We start from the raw sequence: 17,293 nt of genomic DNA on the forward strand, positions 1-17,293 counted from the left end.
GGGGCTGTTTTCCCACCTCCCCCTCGTGAAGAGGTCCAGTGAGAAAGAAGCTGGGGCCTGGACAGTCTCCTCATGGCAACCTGCATGCGTCTGCCTCCATCCTGCCTCAGCCCTTTGCTCAGATGCTCTGCCAGGGACGCCCTTCCCCCCACCAGCAGCCCCGCATCCATCCAAGCCCTCCCAGTTCTTCTGTGTCAGTTCCAAGGCCCCTTCCTCCAGCAAGCCTTCCCTGACTTCCCAAACCTCACACTGCTGAGTGACCACACGCTCTGTTTCACCCACAGGACGTAATTAATGATTTGAGGTATTCATTGTGTTTTTCCTATGTCATATTTCCCCACTAAGTAGAGAGCTCCCAGGGGCCCAGGATCTACACCTGCCACAGCCTACCCAATTACCTAGTGTCCTCTCTCAGTCAAATAATCGGAGTTCAGTGTCCTCACGATGACAGAGTCTTTCCGGGGAGGCCTGGGTTCCCCCAGGAGCACGGTGCTGGGTTCTTGATATTGGAAGCCATGATGGAGACACAAAGGCCCAGGTGACTAGCGTCACTCTTGGTCACGGGGAAACAGATCTGGGATGACAACCTAGGTCTCCAGACTTGAAGCTCCATGCCTGATCTGCCCTGACCACTGGGTGGCCTCAGGCAAGTCTCCTCCCCTCTCTGGGCCTCAGTTTCCCCTTCTGTCTAACAAGGGGTTCCTACAGGCTCTGACAGTCTGTAGCCTAGGACTTGGCCCTGACTTTGGTGTGCCAGCGGTGATGGCTTACATTGTCTGAAAGGGTTAAATTCCAGTCCTTCCCATTTATTACAATAAATGGCACTAAGCAGACTGTGAGTCATTTACTGTGTGGAGGATCCTTGAAGGATTCTTAATGCCTTTGGAAGCGGGGTCCCTGTCTCATTACACCTGGAGGCCATGCTGCATCTGCACCATGCTCGGGCAGAGGCATCTGTGGGACATCCCATCGCGAGAGGTCCCCGAGGGGCTAGTGGGTGAGGCAAAGTAACCACTGGCGGATGTGAGCACTGACAGGCAGCCCATACATGGAGTGTGCCTGGCTGGGGGCCCTTAGGGACCACTGACTCCAGCCCAAAGGGGACAGAGAATAGGCAAATCAGAGGGGGCTAAATGAGGTGGGGACAGCCTCCTGTTATAGAAGGACACTTGTCAGGACAGAGGCAAACCTGGGGCAATGGGGCTCAGAAAGGTGGGTCCTGGCTCAGGTCATGCTCAGCTCTGAGGAGGCTCCCTTCTTTCCCTCTCTAATATGCCCAGCCCATCTTGCTCATCTTACAGGGCTAAGCTGGAATCCCTCCTTCTTTCCTAGGAAGACTTCCCTGCCTGCCAACAAGTAGGCCCTGCTCTTCCTGGAGAGGCCTAAGTCTCTGTGTGGTTCCTTTCATTAAGCCTTTGCTGAGTGCCAAGTCTTGCCCTCAAGGTGTTACCTGCTTTGGGTCTTCAGGCTGCCCCTGCCAGGTGGGTACCATGTTTCCCATTATATGGACAAAGAAACAGAAGCTCAGAGAGGCAAAGTGACTTACCTATGCTACCTGAGATTCTGATGCCAAAGCTTTCACTCCTCATGCCCAGACTAGACCACTCTTCCTGGGCATACCCCCAAGCTCCTGGAGATGCCACTCAAAAGTCCTTATGTCAACAATTCCTGTATTCTCCCAATGGCCAGGTTCTGTGCGGGGCCCTGAGGAAGTGACAGGGACAAGGGAGACTCAGGCCCCAGCTTAACAAGAGTCCAGTGTGCAAGCATTTTCCTGAATCAGAGATGGACGCTATGGGCCCTCTGTGTGTGTGTGCACGTGCGTGTGCGCATGTGTGTGCATGTGTGCGTGTGTGGGTGTGTGCGTGCGTGTGTGTGCGTGCACGTGTATGTGTCTTGGGAAGTGGGGACAGGAGAGTGAGGACTGGCCTGGAGAGACCTGTCTAGTTGAGGTGGGGTCTGGGAGGGCTTCCTGGCATAAGCAGTATTTATGGGTCCATAAATATCACGGGTTCAAGTGGTAGGGATGAGGGAGTATGTTCCTGGTGGAGGGAACCATAGGAGGAAAGTGCTAAGAACACCGGGAGCTGTCTAGCCCACTGGCTAATGGAGGGCAAAGGGTGATGAGAGGGAGGCTGGAGGTGAGCACGCTGGAGTGGGGATATTGCTGTGCCAGGTGTCCTGGGTGGACATTCCTGATGGGCTTCCTCCTCCCTTGTGTGGCATAACCAAGCCTACGACTTGCTTGGCCCATGGGAGGGTTTCCATAAAGACCTCTCAGTTTCTTCTGGTCTGCTGAGCTGACTTCCCCTCAGCCCGCGTGCAGAACTGGCACCGGCCAGGTCCCCTGCCATGGCTAGCCCTTCTCTGCAGGCTGCAGCTTTACCTGCCACTGCCACCCCGTGTCTTCCAGCACAGGCACCTCTGGCCAGGTAGGTAGTCTTTGCTGCCAAACATATCAATGTGCCTACCATGGAAGTCCCCCCATTTCTGGGAAGACTTGATTTTTCCTCCCATGATTTTAAACTGGGGCTGGAGCCAGCCGCCAGGAGGCTGAGGATGTTGTGAGCCTCAAAGTTGGAATGTGTAAACTCTTACTACCAGTGTACTCTTAATTACCTTCCCTCCTTATTTGTCTTCCTTTAACGGCCTGTCAACCAAAATCTCCCGCCTTTCCCTCTGTGCCAGCAGCCTCAATTAGGTGCACATCTGTGGAGGCTGGAACTGAAAAGCCCAACTACCAATGCCCACTCACCACACCCAGCCTGGATACAGCTACCTGATGGCTTGGGCACTCTTCAGGTACAGTACTGCCACTCCGGTGCCGAAGGGCAGAGAGACTACCCCAACACTTCTTACCCTGCCACTGCAGAGCCTGCCTTGGGAAGGTTCCCACCTAACCCCAGAGGGCACCTAACCCCAGAGGGTAACACCCTTTGTGCTGGGTCCCTGGAGCCATGCGCTACAGGCATTTATCCAGCAAATAGATGGGGGAGGACACCATGCGCCCATCCTGCCCTGGGTATGGGGGCTGGGAGGGGGTTGGTTAGCTCAGGGCATGTCGACTCTTCTGTGCAGAACCTCACCACCCCCACCCCCTCTGTCTAGCCTGGAGGGACTGCCCAATCCAGAGGTGGGGGTGGGGACATCTGGCACAATCAGGCATATGGTTCGGTGAGAGCCCTGCTTGTCCCCATACAGCTGGCCCAGCTTGGCCTCCCAGAGTCCACCAGGCCCCTCCTGGTCCCCAGGCCCCAAGCCTGTCAGGGGTTCAGGGCTCAGGGCACTGCCTTCCTCGGATAATGTTTCAGGGGCCTCAGAGTTTGGGACCTATTGGCAAACCTCACTCAGATCAGGGGAGAGGGAAACTTCAAAGCTGTCCCCTTGTCAAGCCCTGGCTTGTGAGGGTGGGGCAGGTGTGGGACAGCCCAGGCAGGACTGGCGAGCTAGTAAGGGTTGTCCTGAGCCTTATTTCCAGCCCCTGACCTCTGCCCTCCTTAGCCCAGGGGCCACGATTCTTCCCTCAACATTAAGTCCGCCTCGGGCTGACCTGTGAGTGGGTGATGGGAGGCTCACCCCGATATCATGAAGTGGGGGCTCTTGCCAAGGTGGCTACTGTTCCTCATTCCTCATGTTAAGCGCAGAGTCTGTCGTCAGCTACTGCTGAAGGGGTCTTGCCCCAGGCCGGGCTGGCAGGAAACATTCTCCCATCCTGTCTGCACAGGGGGAAGAGCAGAGTTCCAGGGGCAGCTTCCGGGGAATCTCTCGGATGCTCTCTCCCAACCAAGAGCATCTCAGTTTACCAAGCAATTCACTCCCATTCTCACCACCATCCTAGAAATGGGGTTAAGCATTCACAAGAGAGGAAACAGGCTCTGAGAGGCCCACAAGCTGCAGGGTCAGAAGCCACACCAGCCCCAGCCTTCTCCCTGCAGCAGGGGGGAGCCAGGGGCCTCAGGACAGAAACGATTGGATTGTGCAGGGGTGAGCTTCCCGGCGCTGGAGGAGGAGGCTCTGGAAGCCTCGAGGCTGGGGCTAGGGGCCGGTCAGCACACAGTGCCTGCTTAGGCCGGTGAAGTAAATGAGTGGCTGTGGAGGGCTGCATCCTGCCATTCTCAGTCCCTCACAACTGTGCAGCTGGATCCAGGTTCCCGCTCAGGGATCCAGGAGACCCAAGCCCTTTCTTTCTGTCATGGTGTGGGGACCCGAGTCCCCTAAGAGAGGACTCTTGCAAGTGGCAAGAGCCACTGGGGGTGTGAGTTCAGCACCGATGCCCTCTTCTCTGGTCAGCTAAAGTCTGCCATTCCACCATTAAACCTGTGACTCCAGGCCTTAAGCCTGTTGAAGGTCGAGCCCCCAGAGGGGTCACACAGGCGCCTGCCGTGGGCCGCGGGGCCAGAAACTCCTACCGCGGGTGCAGCGGAGAAGGGCACGGGGTCCGAGGCTGGCGGACAGAGGCGCGCACGGGGAGGTCGGCCCACGGCTGGGGCGCAGAACGCGCGCGCACGGGCTCCGCTCGGCCGCGCGGGCCAGCAGGGCCGGCTCGGGGCTGCGCGGGCACGAGGGGCGCGCGGGCACGGGCGGGCGCGTGGCCGCGGCGGGGGCGCGCGGGGGCGGGCCGGGAGGGGAGGGCGGCGCCGGCAGGTTGGCGGCGGCCGCTATTTGAGCGCCGGTCCCGGGCCGGGCGCTCAGAGCACTTCGAGTCAGCGCGGCGGTGAGATCGCGGCGCGCCGCCCGCAGAGGCGCTGCGGCCCGTGCAGCCCCGGAGGCCCCGCGCGAAGGAGGCGGAGGAGGCGGAGAGGCCGGATTGCCGCCCGCCGCCCGCGCCCCCCCACCCCGCCGCCGCCGCCCCCCCTCCCCGCGGCGCCGCATCTTGAATGGAAACATGGCGGTGCCGGCTCGGACCTGCGGCGCCTCTCGGCCCGGCCCGGCGCCGACTGCGCTCCCCTGGCCCGGCCGCGGTCCCCGGCCCGGCCCCGGCGCCCGGCGCCCGCCGTCCGGGCCCCCGCGCCCGCTGTTGCTGCTGTTGCCGCCGCTGCTGCTGCTACCGCTGCTCGCCGCCCCCGGCGCCTCTGCCTACAGCTTTCCCCAGCAGCACACGTAAGTGGCCTCCCCGGCCGGCCGCGGAACCCCGGCCGAGCCCTGCGCGCCCCTCCGCCCCCCTCCCCCCCCCCGGCCCGCGCCTGTCCCTCCCCGCGCCGGGGCGGGGGCGCTGGGTCCGGCTGCGGGCTGCGCCCCGGGGGTGACGGCCCCAAGACCAGAGGGCAGGCAGCCGCGGTCCCGGCGCTTTTGGCTGCGTCGCGAAACTTCCCCGCGGTGCCCCTTATCCCCCCTCAACCCCCAAACGGGGCAGAGCAAGATCTGCAAGCCTAGGGATGGGGTGGGGGGTTCCGAGTTTGTCAGCTGATTCCCCTGCCGCTGTCCCGGTGAGAGGGGAACTTGAGGTTGGGTGAGGGGGCGGCCAGCGACCCCTGCCCGGCAGAGCTGGAGTCGCGCGTCTGCCCCACGTTTCGTCCCCAGTGGGAACCCGGCGCTTTTGAGCCAGAGGTGGGGGACATCTCCACGCCTGTCTTCATTGGCCTTTTCCTTTGACCGGAAGGGCTGGATGCGGAGGATGCAAGCACCTTCTTGTGACCAGTACCACAGAGGGGGTCAGTGTCCCTTGTTCTTTCCCCTCACTCCACCTGAGGGGAGGGTCCCCTTGGAGAGCCCAGTTGGGAGGTGAAGGTGCTGGGATGGAGGCAGAAAGTGAATGGCAGGGAGGACCCCTGCCTGCTTGTGCTGCTGCTGCTGGCATGCGAATGGCATCTCGTGGCCCTGCCGCTTCTGCTGGTTCTCATGGTCCTTTTGAGCCTTCTCTCCCTCCCCAAGAGCCCGCAAACTTGGGCATCCTCCTCTGGTGAGCTTGGCCAGATGTGTCTGGGGCTCGGAGTGGGTATTGGGTGCATGTGGCCTTTAGAACAGCAGCTATTTCTGTGGGCACCATGCCCCGGACTTATGTCAGTGCCCAGACACCACTCGCCCCTGTGGCTTTGGACCATGGTGACCACCTTGCTGTCTGTTATGTCTCCAGGTCTGTGGAGCCACCTGTCCCTGGAATCCTTCGCCAGTAGCCAGGCCTGGGGTTTGGGAAATGAGTAGATGGGCTGCTAGTGGCCAAGGGGAAGGTTCTGGCCTCAGGGAAGGGGAGAGGCTGACTCTGCGTCATTAGACCATTTCTGCCTCAAAACCTGCCGACTCCAGCTTGTAGCTTCTCCCAGATGAGGGCAAAACAAACTCAGAAAAGGCACCACTCTGAGTGTCTCCGTCTCGTCGTTTCTTTCCTCACACAGCCTGGCTGTGCTTAGGCGGGTGATCAGTTGGCAAATTACAGGTACCGCACGGACATGTCCTCTGTCAACCGTCTGGATTTTTAGTGTGTGCATTGGGGGGTGCGCCGGGAGAGGAGGATCATATGGAAGTTCAGGGCTTGTGGGTGCGTTATTGTCTTTCATTTGTCGTGATGAAAATGGACTTCAACCACAGTGTTTAAAAAAAGAGCAAAAGCATTGTTTTTTTGCTGTTCTTTTTTCCTCAAAGCCAAGCCACAGTATTTTTTCCTAGCCATTTCCTAGCTCCTTGAATGAAGGTTTAAATAGATGTCTCTTTTCACCTCTTCCCACCTCGCCCCCTCTCCTTGCAACCTGCAGTGGGCCAGATGGCTGTCGGGCCTGCCATGGGTCTCAATTGGAAGGACAGTGTGAGACCCTGACCAGAGTGGACACCTGTCACTCTGTCCCCAGCAAGAAGACGATGAGGCGGGTGTGATGGCAGCGGCACATTTCCAGCTGGACGCTCTTCTCTTGTCGATAGAGTTGGAGCTAATTTGAGGGTTTGGGACATGTCTTGCAAACCGTAATTAGAGAATGAGCGGGGGGGGGTGGGATGGGGGCTGCGCGGCTCTGAGGGTCCAGGGGGAAGTGACTAATGTGACGACGACACACAGGGTTTACCGTGAAAGCCAGCGCCCTTCAGCTGCCCTGGTCCCGCAGATGTGGATGCCCATTGATCCTTGGAAGGAGGAAGGGGAGGGAATCGAGTGAGGGCCCCCGCATGACTGCAGCTAGCTGGAGCGGGGGCTTTTGTTGAACTCACATGAAAGGCTGAGGCGGCTGCCGTGGGGCTGCCTTGGGGTGGACGGCCTCCCTGAACTCTCCGGGGTCAGCGGCCAGGCTAGGACGAGACGCTGATACAGGTGGCTTTCTGAGATGCAAAGTGGGAGCCTCAGCATCATGGCACTGGGGTAATGGCCCCTCAGTGGAGAGGGCCCTAGGCGGCAAAGTCATTTCCTCAACCACGCCTGGCAGAGCGACGGGGCCCAGCTCTGCGAGCCACTGGGTTTTAAGCCAGTGTGGGTTTGGGGTCCGATGGCCATTATTTCTGTCATCGCTGTGGCAGCGTGGCTCTCTGCCCATCAGGAGAGTGGACTGAGGCAGCCGCTGGATCAAGGAGGGCAGAGGAGTTGCAGCTGGGGTGGGGTCAGGGCTTTGGTTTTGGCAGCAGAGGGTGGGGGGTACTCCCTCTCCCCACTTGGACTGAGATCAGGGTTTCAAACAAGGAGGAGGCCACAGGAGCGAGTACATATGTGTGCACACGTGCACTCGTGTATTTGGGGCTGAAGTTGGGGGAGAATGAGTTAGAGCACACTCTCCCTTTCCCCCGCCTCCCCATTTCCAATTCGACTCACTCCAGCCATGGCCGTGGCTGTGGCCGTGAATAGCGAATGGCCACCACTGCCTGCCGAGGGCAACCGCTTTGCCTCTCCCTGCGTCTTTCTCCCATCTGTCCCCGGCCCTTCCTCTGCCCTCTCCTTGGGTCCCCCAGGCCCATTCCATCCCTCTTATTGCTCTGGGCCCACCCTGCCCGCCTCTTTTGTGGGACCTCTGTCCCCTGTTCTCCGGAGTCCCCAGGTTTCTCTGTCCCCTGCTCTGTGGGGCCCTGGCTGAGTGCTAGGTGGAGTGCCAGGCTGAGCTGCGTGGCTGGCCGCACCCTCTTACCCCCACTCTGCCCCAGTGAGGGTGCTGGCCAGCACCTCCCTTCCTCTGGCAGGGCGGGTGGGGAGCTGAGAGCAGCCTGAGGGGTCTGAACCCACCCAGCAGATTAATGACAGCTGGAGTACGTGCTCCTTTTCCTGAGTGCCCACGACGGGGCATGCGTCAGTCTAGCTACGGTTAATGGTGGGTGACGTGTGTCTGTCTGGGCCTCTGAGCCTGCACCTTCACCTCCCTGTGACTCTCCCTGTTAGAGGGAGGCAACATCACACATCTGGGTCCCCCCCATCTCCCCAACGACCTGCCGCAGCTTTAGCAGGAGGGATGGGGTGAGGCTTCACAGCCTGCTGCCCCCACCACTGGCATGCAGAGCTGCCAAGTGCTCATGTCCCTCCTGGTGTGGAGGACTTGGGGAGCCCCTTGGCTGCTATCCCCCCTGTGCCCCACCCATATTGGGCACCTTCTCCTGGCCAGCTCTGTCAGACTAACCCCTGAGAGGGTGGGGGAGCTGGTTTAAGATTGCATCCCCTCATGATCTGTGGGCGAGTCTCACATTGGATTCTCAGTCACACTGGTGTCCCCGAGGAGAGACTGACTCACAAGTGGGGTGAGCACTTCTACGCTCGATGCCTCCTTTTCCCTTCCCCCTGTATGCAGGTGGGCACTGCCAGCTCATGGCACCTTAGATGTGGATGGGTGGACCCTGCCAGCTCCTGGGAGGAGGCAGTTGGTGGACATGCTGGGTGTCAGGCATGTAGGCCTAGCAGGCTCAAGTGTTGGCCTCCAGAGCTGACCCTCTTGTTGCGATGATCTTGCTTCGGTTTCCCCAACTGAGATCATAGAATCTGCTTAAGAGGCTGGTGGTGAGAATTCCTGTGAGGGGAATGTAGCCTCTGGTGGGCAGGGAGGGTTCCATGGGTGGGCAGCGCGGCAGCTATTGTAAACATTAGCATCCGGCCCTAAGGCTGCAACCTGACAGGCCCCTACCCACCAGTCTTTGCCCCCTGCTCCCATGGGCTGAGCGCCTTCCTCTCTCCGCTTTGCTGATGCTGTCCCCTCATCACTGCATGTTCTCCTCAGGGGTTTAAATACCTCTTTCAAGGTCCTATACCCACACCGTCTGGAGGCCTCTGGGTTGTGCCCCTAGCTCAGACCGTACCCACCCACATGGGATATCACCTCCTAGAGGACAGGCACTGGGCCACCTCCCTCCCTCACTCCCTGAAGCCCACCCAGCTTGACTGTGGTGGGGAACATCACCAGGCTAATGGTGGGTCTTCTCTTAATGAGCTCAGGCCAGGCCCTTACCACATTACGGCCTTGACCACAGAACCTGTGCTCATGCCCATCCCACAGATGAGGAGACTGAGACTTGGAAAGATGCAGACCCTCCCCAAAGCCCCACAACTTCTGGAGGCAGGCCTGGAAGAGGACTGATCTTTTCAATGCTTAGCTGCCCTGCCAGGAGCCTGGGCACATCTGAGCATTAGGCCCAGGAAGTTGGGGGTGGGGACTCAAAACCTGGGTCTTTGGATGAAAATGAACAGGCCTAAGACCTGTGAGGCACGCTTAGGCCTTCCAGCTGTAACGCTTCCTACAGTGTCCCTCTGCTCTCCTGGGTCTCAGGCAGCCTCGAGGGGGCTTTCTTCCTTGGCCCATTGCTGCCCTGCTAGCCCACTTCCATCCCCTTCCACATGTACACAGGTGATCATGGGGCCCCCAACTCAGATTTTCCTCTTCTCCAAGTCTTTGAGTCCTAGACCAGGCCTGCCTGGCCTGGAGAGGTGGGCAGGAGGGACTCCCATCTCAAGATGCCGAGATGCCGTCTCCCACTCCAGATTCCATATGATTCCAGAGAGAAGGGGCATGGGGGTAGTTAATGGAAACCTCTAGTCCCTTGGCAGTTTTGTCGGCCCCAAGGGGACTTCAGAGGACTCAGACCGTATAGACCTTAGAGGTTTCCATGCTTAAGGACAGGTGTGACCTGGAGCTAGGGAACTATTCAAGGGCCAGCTGGAGGTTTGGGAGTCAAAGTCAGTAGGCCTGTGGCATGGGTCTGTCTGGCTGGTAGTGTCGTCTGTGGCTGGGGGCTGGTCTCTTTTCTCCTTCTGCTTCCCATACCCCTCGCCCGCTGCTGTCCTTGTGGGCTTTTAGATTTGAGATCTGCCTCAGGAACTGGTGACCTGTGTCTTTAAGTGAGGGCTCAGGGCCTCGGGCAGGGGGCAGGGAACACCAGGGTCTAGGGTACCATGAAGGCAAGGGTGGAGGGGCTTTCTCACTGCTGGCTACAATCCCTCCAGCCAACTGGGGAGCTTCTGTTCATGTCAGGTTGGGTCCCCCCCCCCCCCGCCCCCGGTGCCTACTGTCTAAAGAAGAAGCTACAGAATCGATATTCGTATTCCCAGAGGGAGGTGTATGTGTGGTTTTTGCTTTTTTTCTTTTCCCTTCCTCTCTTGTCCTGTGTAACCTGAAGAGCCTTCTGAGCTGCCTGTGCCTAAGGTTGGCCGGGAGGGGGGCGGGGAGAGGGGGAGTTGGCAGTGCAGGTGACCACCAATGGATTGGGATGCCCCTGGGGTGGGGGGGGTGGCTTGCGAATTCCCCACGGAGATGTCTTAGAGCTACCCTAAAGGAGTCAAGGATGTTGCCATTCAGGCCCACACAGTCTGAGCCCTACTTTATGCAGGCACAGCCCGGGGGCTTGGCTCCATCTGGTCCTGCCCTGCCATAGGTTTGGTGTCCCTGGGCTGATCCTGTTCGTGGGCCACCTAGTCCCTCTCCCAGCTGAGCTGGGCCCCCTCCCTCTGGGGCTGTCTGGTCCGCATGGCTCCTGGCCATTGCTGATGCTGGTGCCTGAGCCTGTGGGGAATGGGACCTCGCAGACTAGCAGACCCTGTCTCGCTGGGCCTAGGTGAGGGGAATCTTCCCGTGGTGGGGCCTCAGGGGCCTTGCCTCGGGTTAGCCTGGTCCTGGGGGCCCTCTGTCAAAGGCAGTTCCAGCCCAATCTTGTCAGCTGGGTAGCTGGCAGGGTGGTGACCTTGGACAAGGCCCCTCCTCCCCCTGGGCCTCAGTTTCCTCTCTTCTAGGCTCTTCTGACTCTGACATTCCAATGTCCTATTAAGATAGGTTCAGGGTCCCCCCCGCTCCTCTTCACCCTGTGCTCTAGCCACAGAGGGAGGCCTGACCGCCAACCCAGCTAGACCCCACCTCCTCCAGTGTGAGGAACCTGCACCTCCCCTGCTGGCCTCTGGCCACACCTTGGGCGTCCTGAAGCTGCTTCTCAGACTGACCCACTTTGAGCTCTAATCAACCTAATTGTTTAGCAGAGAGGGAGGGGCATGGGAAGCCTTTCCTGCTGATCATTAACCAGCTCTCCCCACCTTGGAAGTGACTCTGTTAAATGAAGGGGAAAGGAGTGGTGAGGAGGGGGAGGAGTCGCCCCCTCTGCCTCTCTTCCCTGCCCGCCCTCGGTAGACCGTGGGTCCCTGGCTCCCACCTCGATGCCTTCCTTCCCTGCTGGCCACCTCTTTCTGAATGAGGGCCCTGCTTGGTGCACACCGAGGCTCTGCCACACCTTCCACCAGCTGTGTGACCTTGGGAAATTCCTCAGCCTCTCTGGGTCTTTGGGCCTCATCTGTAAAATAGAGTTCCCTTGAGCGTGCTGCCTCATAGGGCTGGGGTACCAAAGATCCTGAGAGAGGGGCCTGGCCCCAGGGGGTGCTTGATAAAGGCATGTGGATCCTGACTCAGTCTGTGAGGGTTCTCAGTCCAGCTAGGCCTGTACTCCAAGTGCCAGGCACCTCTCCCGTCACCCACAACACCCACGGCACAGCCGGGCCCTACAGGCACCTGAGACTCAGCTGAGGTTTCGTGTCTTTCCTCCCATGCTTGGCCCTTGCCTTGGCCTGTGTATGGAAGTATGCTCTTGTGTGTGTGTGTGCACATATGTTAGGTGTGTTCATGTAAATGCACACTTGTGTCAACGTCCATTTGTATACGAAAACGAGCTCGTGTGTGGGTGTGTGCATATGTGCCCCTGTGTGTGCATGCTTGCATACTGTTTGTGTGCATACGTGCGGGTATGTGTGTATGCACATGCTCATGCATACACATAGGTGTAGGTGTGTGCATATGATCCCGGGTGTGGGTGTGTGCTGGTGCACGTGTGCACGTATGTGTGGGCAGGCAGATGCGCGGTTTCTCTCTCCGTACGCAGAATGTGCTCTTGGTGCCCACCTCCCGCACCGCCTTTGAGGTTAATGCCAGAGCTCACTGGGCAAACGCTGGCCATGGGAAATACAGCAGCCCGGTCATTAGGACCAGTGTTCGGCAAACTTTTATGTCAGGAACAGCCCGAGTTAAGGCTGATCTGGAAAGTTTGATCATCTACCAACTGGCTCGATGACAGTCTGTGAAGGAAACACATAGGCTGCATCCTTGTAATTTAGATTTTTGCAAAATGAATGGTATTTAGATGCACTGGAGGACTTGGGACTCAGAGAATCTTGGTGAGTCCTTTGTGAAGTGAAGCGTCTTTGCAACCAGCCCTTCCCTTGTGGGGAATCTGAAGGGTGGGCATGGAGGTTGGGGTGCCGGGAGAGTGGAAACCCTTGCTGTGTGACCTTGGGCTGGTGTTTTTCTGCTCTTAGAGTGGGTGCTTCTCATTTGCACACCAAGGGAGGGAGACTGGCATCCCTTGGAGCATCTGCTGTAGGTTTGGGGTTCTCACCCCCAGGAAGATACTTGTGCAGTCAGTTGCAGGCACGATTTGGGGTACAATAGCTTGATGATCCTCACATGTTCCTCTATTTAGGGCACCTCCCACAAAGTCTCTTCCTTTCAAGGATGAATCTTTGTCTACTGGGTCTTTATGAACAAACAGTCTGGGTGCTGGCCCTTGGGGCTGTTGTGTGCCCAGCTGAGTTCTGGCCCTGATCTGGTGGGTTCTGATGTCTGAGAGAACTGTAAGTTTTGCTTTACTAGCATTCTCAGGGCCTGTGCGTTGTCCGTGCTGGGGTAGCCCAGTGTCCTCAGCATTTTAGGCGGGGGTTTCTGCGAAGAGCAGAGGTGGCCAAGAAGGGCTCTGGAGCCTGCAAGGCCAGCGAGGGTTCCTGGGGGGAGGGGGAAGGGGGCAGGGTGCCTGGGCAGGACCATCTCCTTGGGCAGTATGGGCCTTGCATGGTTCCCATCTTGGGAAGGATGTATCCCAGCCACAGAAGCCCCTGGGGACCCAGATACCTCCATTGTAAGACAAGGAAATATCTGAGGCAGCAGAGAGGAGCCTTCAGGCCCCACATCTTCTGGCTGCACACAGCCTGCAGACAGGGCCCCATCCCCAGTGCTCGATACAGGCTGCTCAAAGAATGACCCCAGCTTAGCTGTCCTTGCACTATGACATACAACTGGTTCTCTATAAAAACATCCCTGGGGCGTCTGGGTGGCTCAGTCGGTTAAACATCCAACTCTTGCTTTCAGCTCAGGTCATGGTCTTAGGGCCGTGAGATCAAGCCCTGAGTCAGGCTCTGCCCTGGACATGGAGCCTGCTTAAGATTCTCTCTCTCCCTCTCCCCTACCTTCTTTCTCTCCCTCTCTAAAAAGTAAAAAAATAAAACCCCTGACATGGGATACAGGAGCAACTTGAGGCCTCCTTTGGCAAATCCTATAGAGCAAGGCGCCTGTGTGGTGTGAGGCCCCAGCTCCTGGCCTCCCTCTGGGACAGACTTTGGTGCCTCCCTGCCGTTTTAGAGGCAGCAAGAATTTCAGGGTACCCTCAGAAAGAACAGCTTTGTCACCAGGCGGGCAAGGATAGCCTGGTGTGTTCCTGCGATGGGTAGGGGCCCCTGCTCGACTCGCGTTTCCAGCCTGACGTGGCATTTTTGCCTTGATAACTTTCCTCTGCAGCCCCATGTTCTTTGCCTGCTGGCGCCGCCTAAAATGCTGCATTTGAAGCCTTAAAGGTCAGGCCTGGTGCTGCTACCAGTTCCAACAAACAAACAACAAAACAACCCACCTCAGCCCTGCCCCCAGCTTCATTTATTAGAAAAGAGAAACGAGCTGACAAAACAGGCTTCTGTGCTGAGGGCTGTCACAGCTGGACATTTCTTCTTTCCCCCTGTGAGCTGAGGCTGGGGTGGCCTTGGGAGAACCTGGAAGTCTTCCCTTCTTTTCCTGGACCCCCTAGGCACGCTGCAGTGTCTCCTGCTGGGTCAGCAATGACCTTGTGCCCCGGAAGCCTACCATGGGCAGAGCCCCACTTCCCAGGCTAGCATTGGAGGCCCTGCCAGGGCTGGCTCTGGTCTCTGGCCACTAGCCCTGTGACTCTTCAGGCTCCAGCCAGGCCCAACCACTCTCAGGTCCTAGCAGGAGCTCTGGTCTTTGCTCAGCGTATCCCTCTATCAGGCTGGCCTGCTCAGCCTGAGTACTGAGGCGAAGAGCCCTTCTGACCGATGCCTTCCTCTGGCTCCCAACCCCTTGTGGGCCTTTCTGACAACCCCAGGCCCCAGTGCACAGGGGCCTTCCAGAGTAGGCATTGAGCTGACTACTACCCCTTCAGAAGGCGAGTCTGAAGAGTATATTTGGCTGCAAGGAAAAGAGGCAGTTTTTACATACACCATGGCAACCACAGCATGATGATTTTTTTTCATCATGGTTAGTCCCTTTATCCTCTGACAGGGAGCCCAGAGGTGGGTGAGTGTAGGCTGTCATTGAGGACCAAGTCCACACCTGCACTCAGCCTGTCTGGCCTCACTATTAGTGGGGGCTCTCTGTTCTTGGTGGACTCCCCTCATGGCAACATGATGGCTGCCATAGCTCCACGCATCACACGTACCAGACAATAGGAGTAAAGGGGATACTGGGTTCCTCTTAAGAAGTTAGGAAACCTGGCTCAGAAGCCCCTGGCCAACTTCCCCTCATACCTTATTGGTTAGCACTGGGTCACATGTCCACTCTAAACCAATCACTGGCAATAGGGAAAGTGCATTGTGATTGGCTTCGGCTAATCAGGATTTACCCTTGAGCAAAGGATGGGGTCACCTTGGGGATGGAGGCAGGAGAGAGTCTTACAGACTTGGGTTTTGTTAGCAAGAAGCGGAGAGTAATGGAGAATAGGAAGGCGATTTCTGCTACAGGGTCAGACCAAAGGCCTGAACATGGGGTGGGGGTGAGGAAGAAGGTAGGAGGGGAAGGGAAGAAGGGAACAGGGGGTATCCAGGCTCAAGGAATCATTGGTTAGGAAAGTGGTTATTTTAACTACATCATCAGTCACTATGAGCTGGGCCCTGGGTGATGTATTTCATGTATCCTATCCAGTGAGATCAGTCCATTTTTATTTCCATTTCACAGACAAGAAAAATTGAGGCTCAGCAGCACTGAGTGATGCTGAAATCACACAGATAGTGAGTGGTGGAAGCGGGCTTCATACCCTAGTACTCGGGTCTGATCACCCAGCCACAGCCTCTCATGGCCCTTCTGCAGCCCACCTCCTCCAGGCAGTCCCCTGACCACAGGACCCTCGGGGTGCCCCCACACTCCTGTGCCCTTCTGTCACAACTGTTCCTCCTCAAGCGCTGCCTCTTTTACCAGGCTAGGGCACAGTTTCACCGGGTGCTGGCTCTCCCACTGGGCCTGGGGCGCACCCTGGGTCCTTGGAGACGGTGGGTAAACTGGGAAGACGCAGACAGAGGCCGTGTCCTACTGCTGCAGAGCTGAGGAAGTGACCCATGGACATGGCCAAGGGGCGGGCCTGAACTTGTCGGGTGCTGCCTGTGAGACTTGGTTCTGGGCTTGGGCAGGGGCTGCTGCAGGGTGGGTATACTTTCGTGTCTTCTTTCTATGGAGAGGACTGGGGTGTCATTGGTTGGCTCCCTGATGGATATGACAAGATCCATGCTCCAACAAGGCCGTGTTCTCATGACCTTGCCCCTGGCCCTTACTTTCTGGGCTCTTTCCCTGCATCAATCATGGGTCCGGGCTGACTGCAATGTCCAGGGGTTAGCCAGCCAAGGGCACAGGTCTTGGGAGAAGCCCTGGGATCTGTCTTGCTCCTAGGTCGGGTGCCCCTCTGGCCACTGTTCCCCACCTGTCACATGAGGGAAGACGGCTCTCTGGGGCTGGCCTTTACTGGTACAGCTATGAGTCCTCTAGACCAAGCCAGGCCTCCTCTGATCTGAGTCTCCTTCTAGGCCTTCTCCCATTAGCCGGCTGGGAGCTGATGGTACTGTGACCACCTGTGCATACATGGAGTGGGGGAGCAGAGCAGTCTAGATTCACTTCCCACCCCCCCCCCACCACTCCACCCCTCACCCTCCATCTTCCAACCAGCTCCATCCCCCCACCCCCGCCCCTGGTGGTGCCTAGATTTACCCGTGGGAGACTCAGAGGAAGGGAGGTGGATGAGCAGCAAGGTCAAGTATTTAAGCCAGACCTTGGCTGCTGTGGTACCCAGAAACCTCAGGGGCTTGTGCTGTAGGGGCTGGGCTTCCCCTTGCCCTTCCACCCTCTGCCAGTGTCATCCTACCCCACCCTAGCCTTGGCCTGTGTCCAGCTCACTGTGGGAGTCTGGGCAAGCCACCTGCCCTCCTCCTCTGAGCCTCAGGATCCTCATCACTCCCAGGACCCTCCAGATTGATGGATCCTTCTTCAGCTGAGGACGATTCTCTCCTGCTACCCCTTCTGTGTAGCCCTCATCTCTGTCCTACCCTGTAAGCTGGTGCTATGGAGACCATAGACAAGGGGGCTGCTCCCGATGGGCCAGGAGTGGGCCCAGGAGGGGATCTCTGCCCTCAGGACTAAGTACCTACAAGGACAGCAGCCATTGTCTTCCGTGGAGGCTGAACAAGCACCTACTATGCACTGAGCATGGAGTAAGCCAGGGAGCAGTTGCATGGGCTGCAAAGGGCCTTGCCAACTCCAAGCATCACCTGCCTGTGGTCCAGCTGACCAGTCTGCCCCTTAGTGATTGACTGGGAGTCACTGTTCCCTGAAGCCTCCCCTGACTTCTCCACGTGGGTCAGGGGCCTCGTAGGCTGCCCAAAGGCTCCCTCATTCTTGTCTCGCTATAGACCTTGCTGCCTACGCCTCAAGGCTGTGTACCTGGGAGAGGCAGTGGCAGGGGCCACCTGTCCTTGGCTGGAGCTCCAAGCTTGCACATACCAAATGCTCAGTAAATGTTCACTGAACAGAGTCTACACAGGTGTCTGAAGGCCAAGCTGGTTGTGTCTTTGGAAGCTGAAATAACTTTTACAGGGTCTGGGACAGGGCCCCCA

At 58.0% G+C, this 17,293-nt stretch overlaps 1 protein-coding gene across 8 annotated transcripts in view; it reads left to right on the forward strand.

The window, feature by feature from the left end:
- Positions 1 to 4,885: 4,885 nt before the first annotated feature.
- Positions 4,886 to 17,293, forward strand: part of CACNA2D2 (calcium voltage-gated channel auxiliary subunit alpha2delta 2) — a 138,857-nt gene continuing 126,449 nt past the window's right edge. For all 8 annotated transcript variants that reach the window (XM_088022146.1, XM_088022144.1, XM_028124464.2 and 5 more), the window contains exon 1: positions 4,886 to 5,100. In XM_088022146.1, coding sequence (XP_087878272.1) covers positions 4,886 to 5,100 — 215 coding nt within the window. The remainder of the gene's footprint in view (positions 5,101 to 17,293) is intronic.

The sequence above is a fragment of the Eumetopias jubatus genome, unplaced genomic scaffold (assembly GCF_037043125.1).
Source record: "Eumetopias jubatus isolate StellerSeaLion01/CBP00866 unplaced genomic scaffold, mEumJub1_p1.0 scaffold_1, whole genome shotgun sequence".
Taxonomy (NCBI): Eukaryota; Metazoa; Chordata; class Mammalia; order Carnivora; family Otariidae; genus Eumetopias; species Eumetopias jubatus.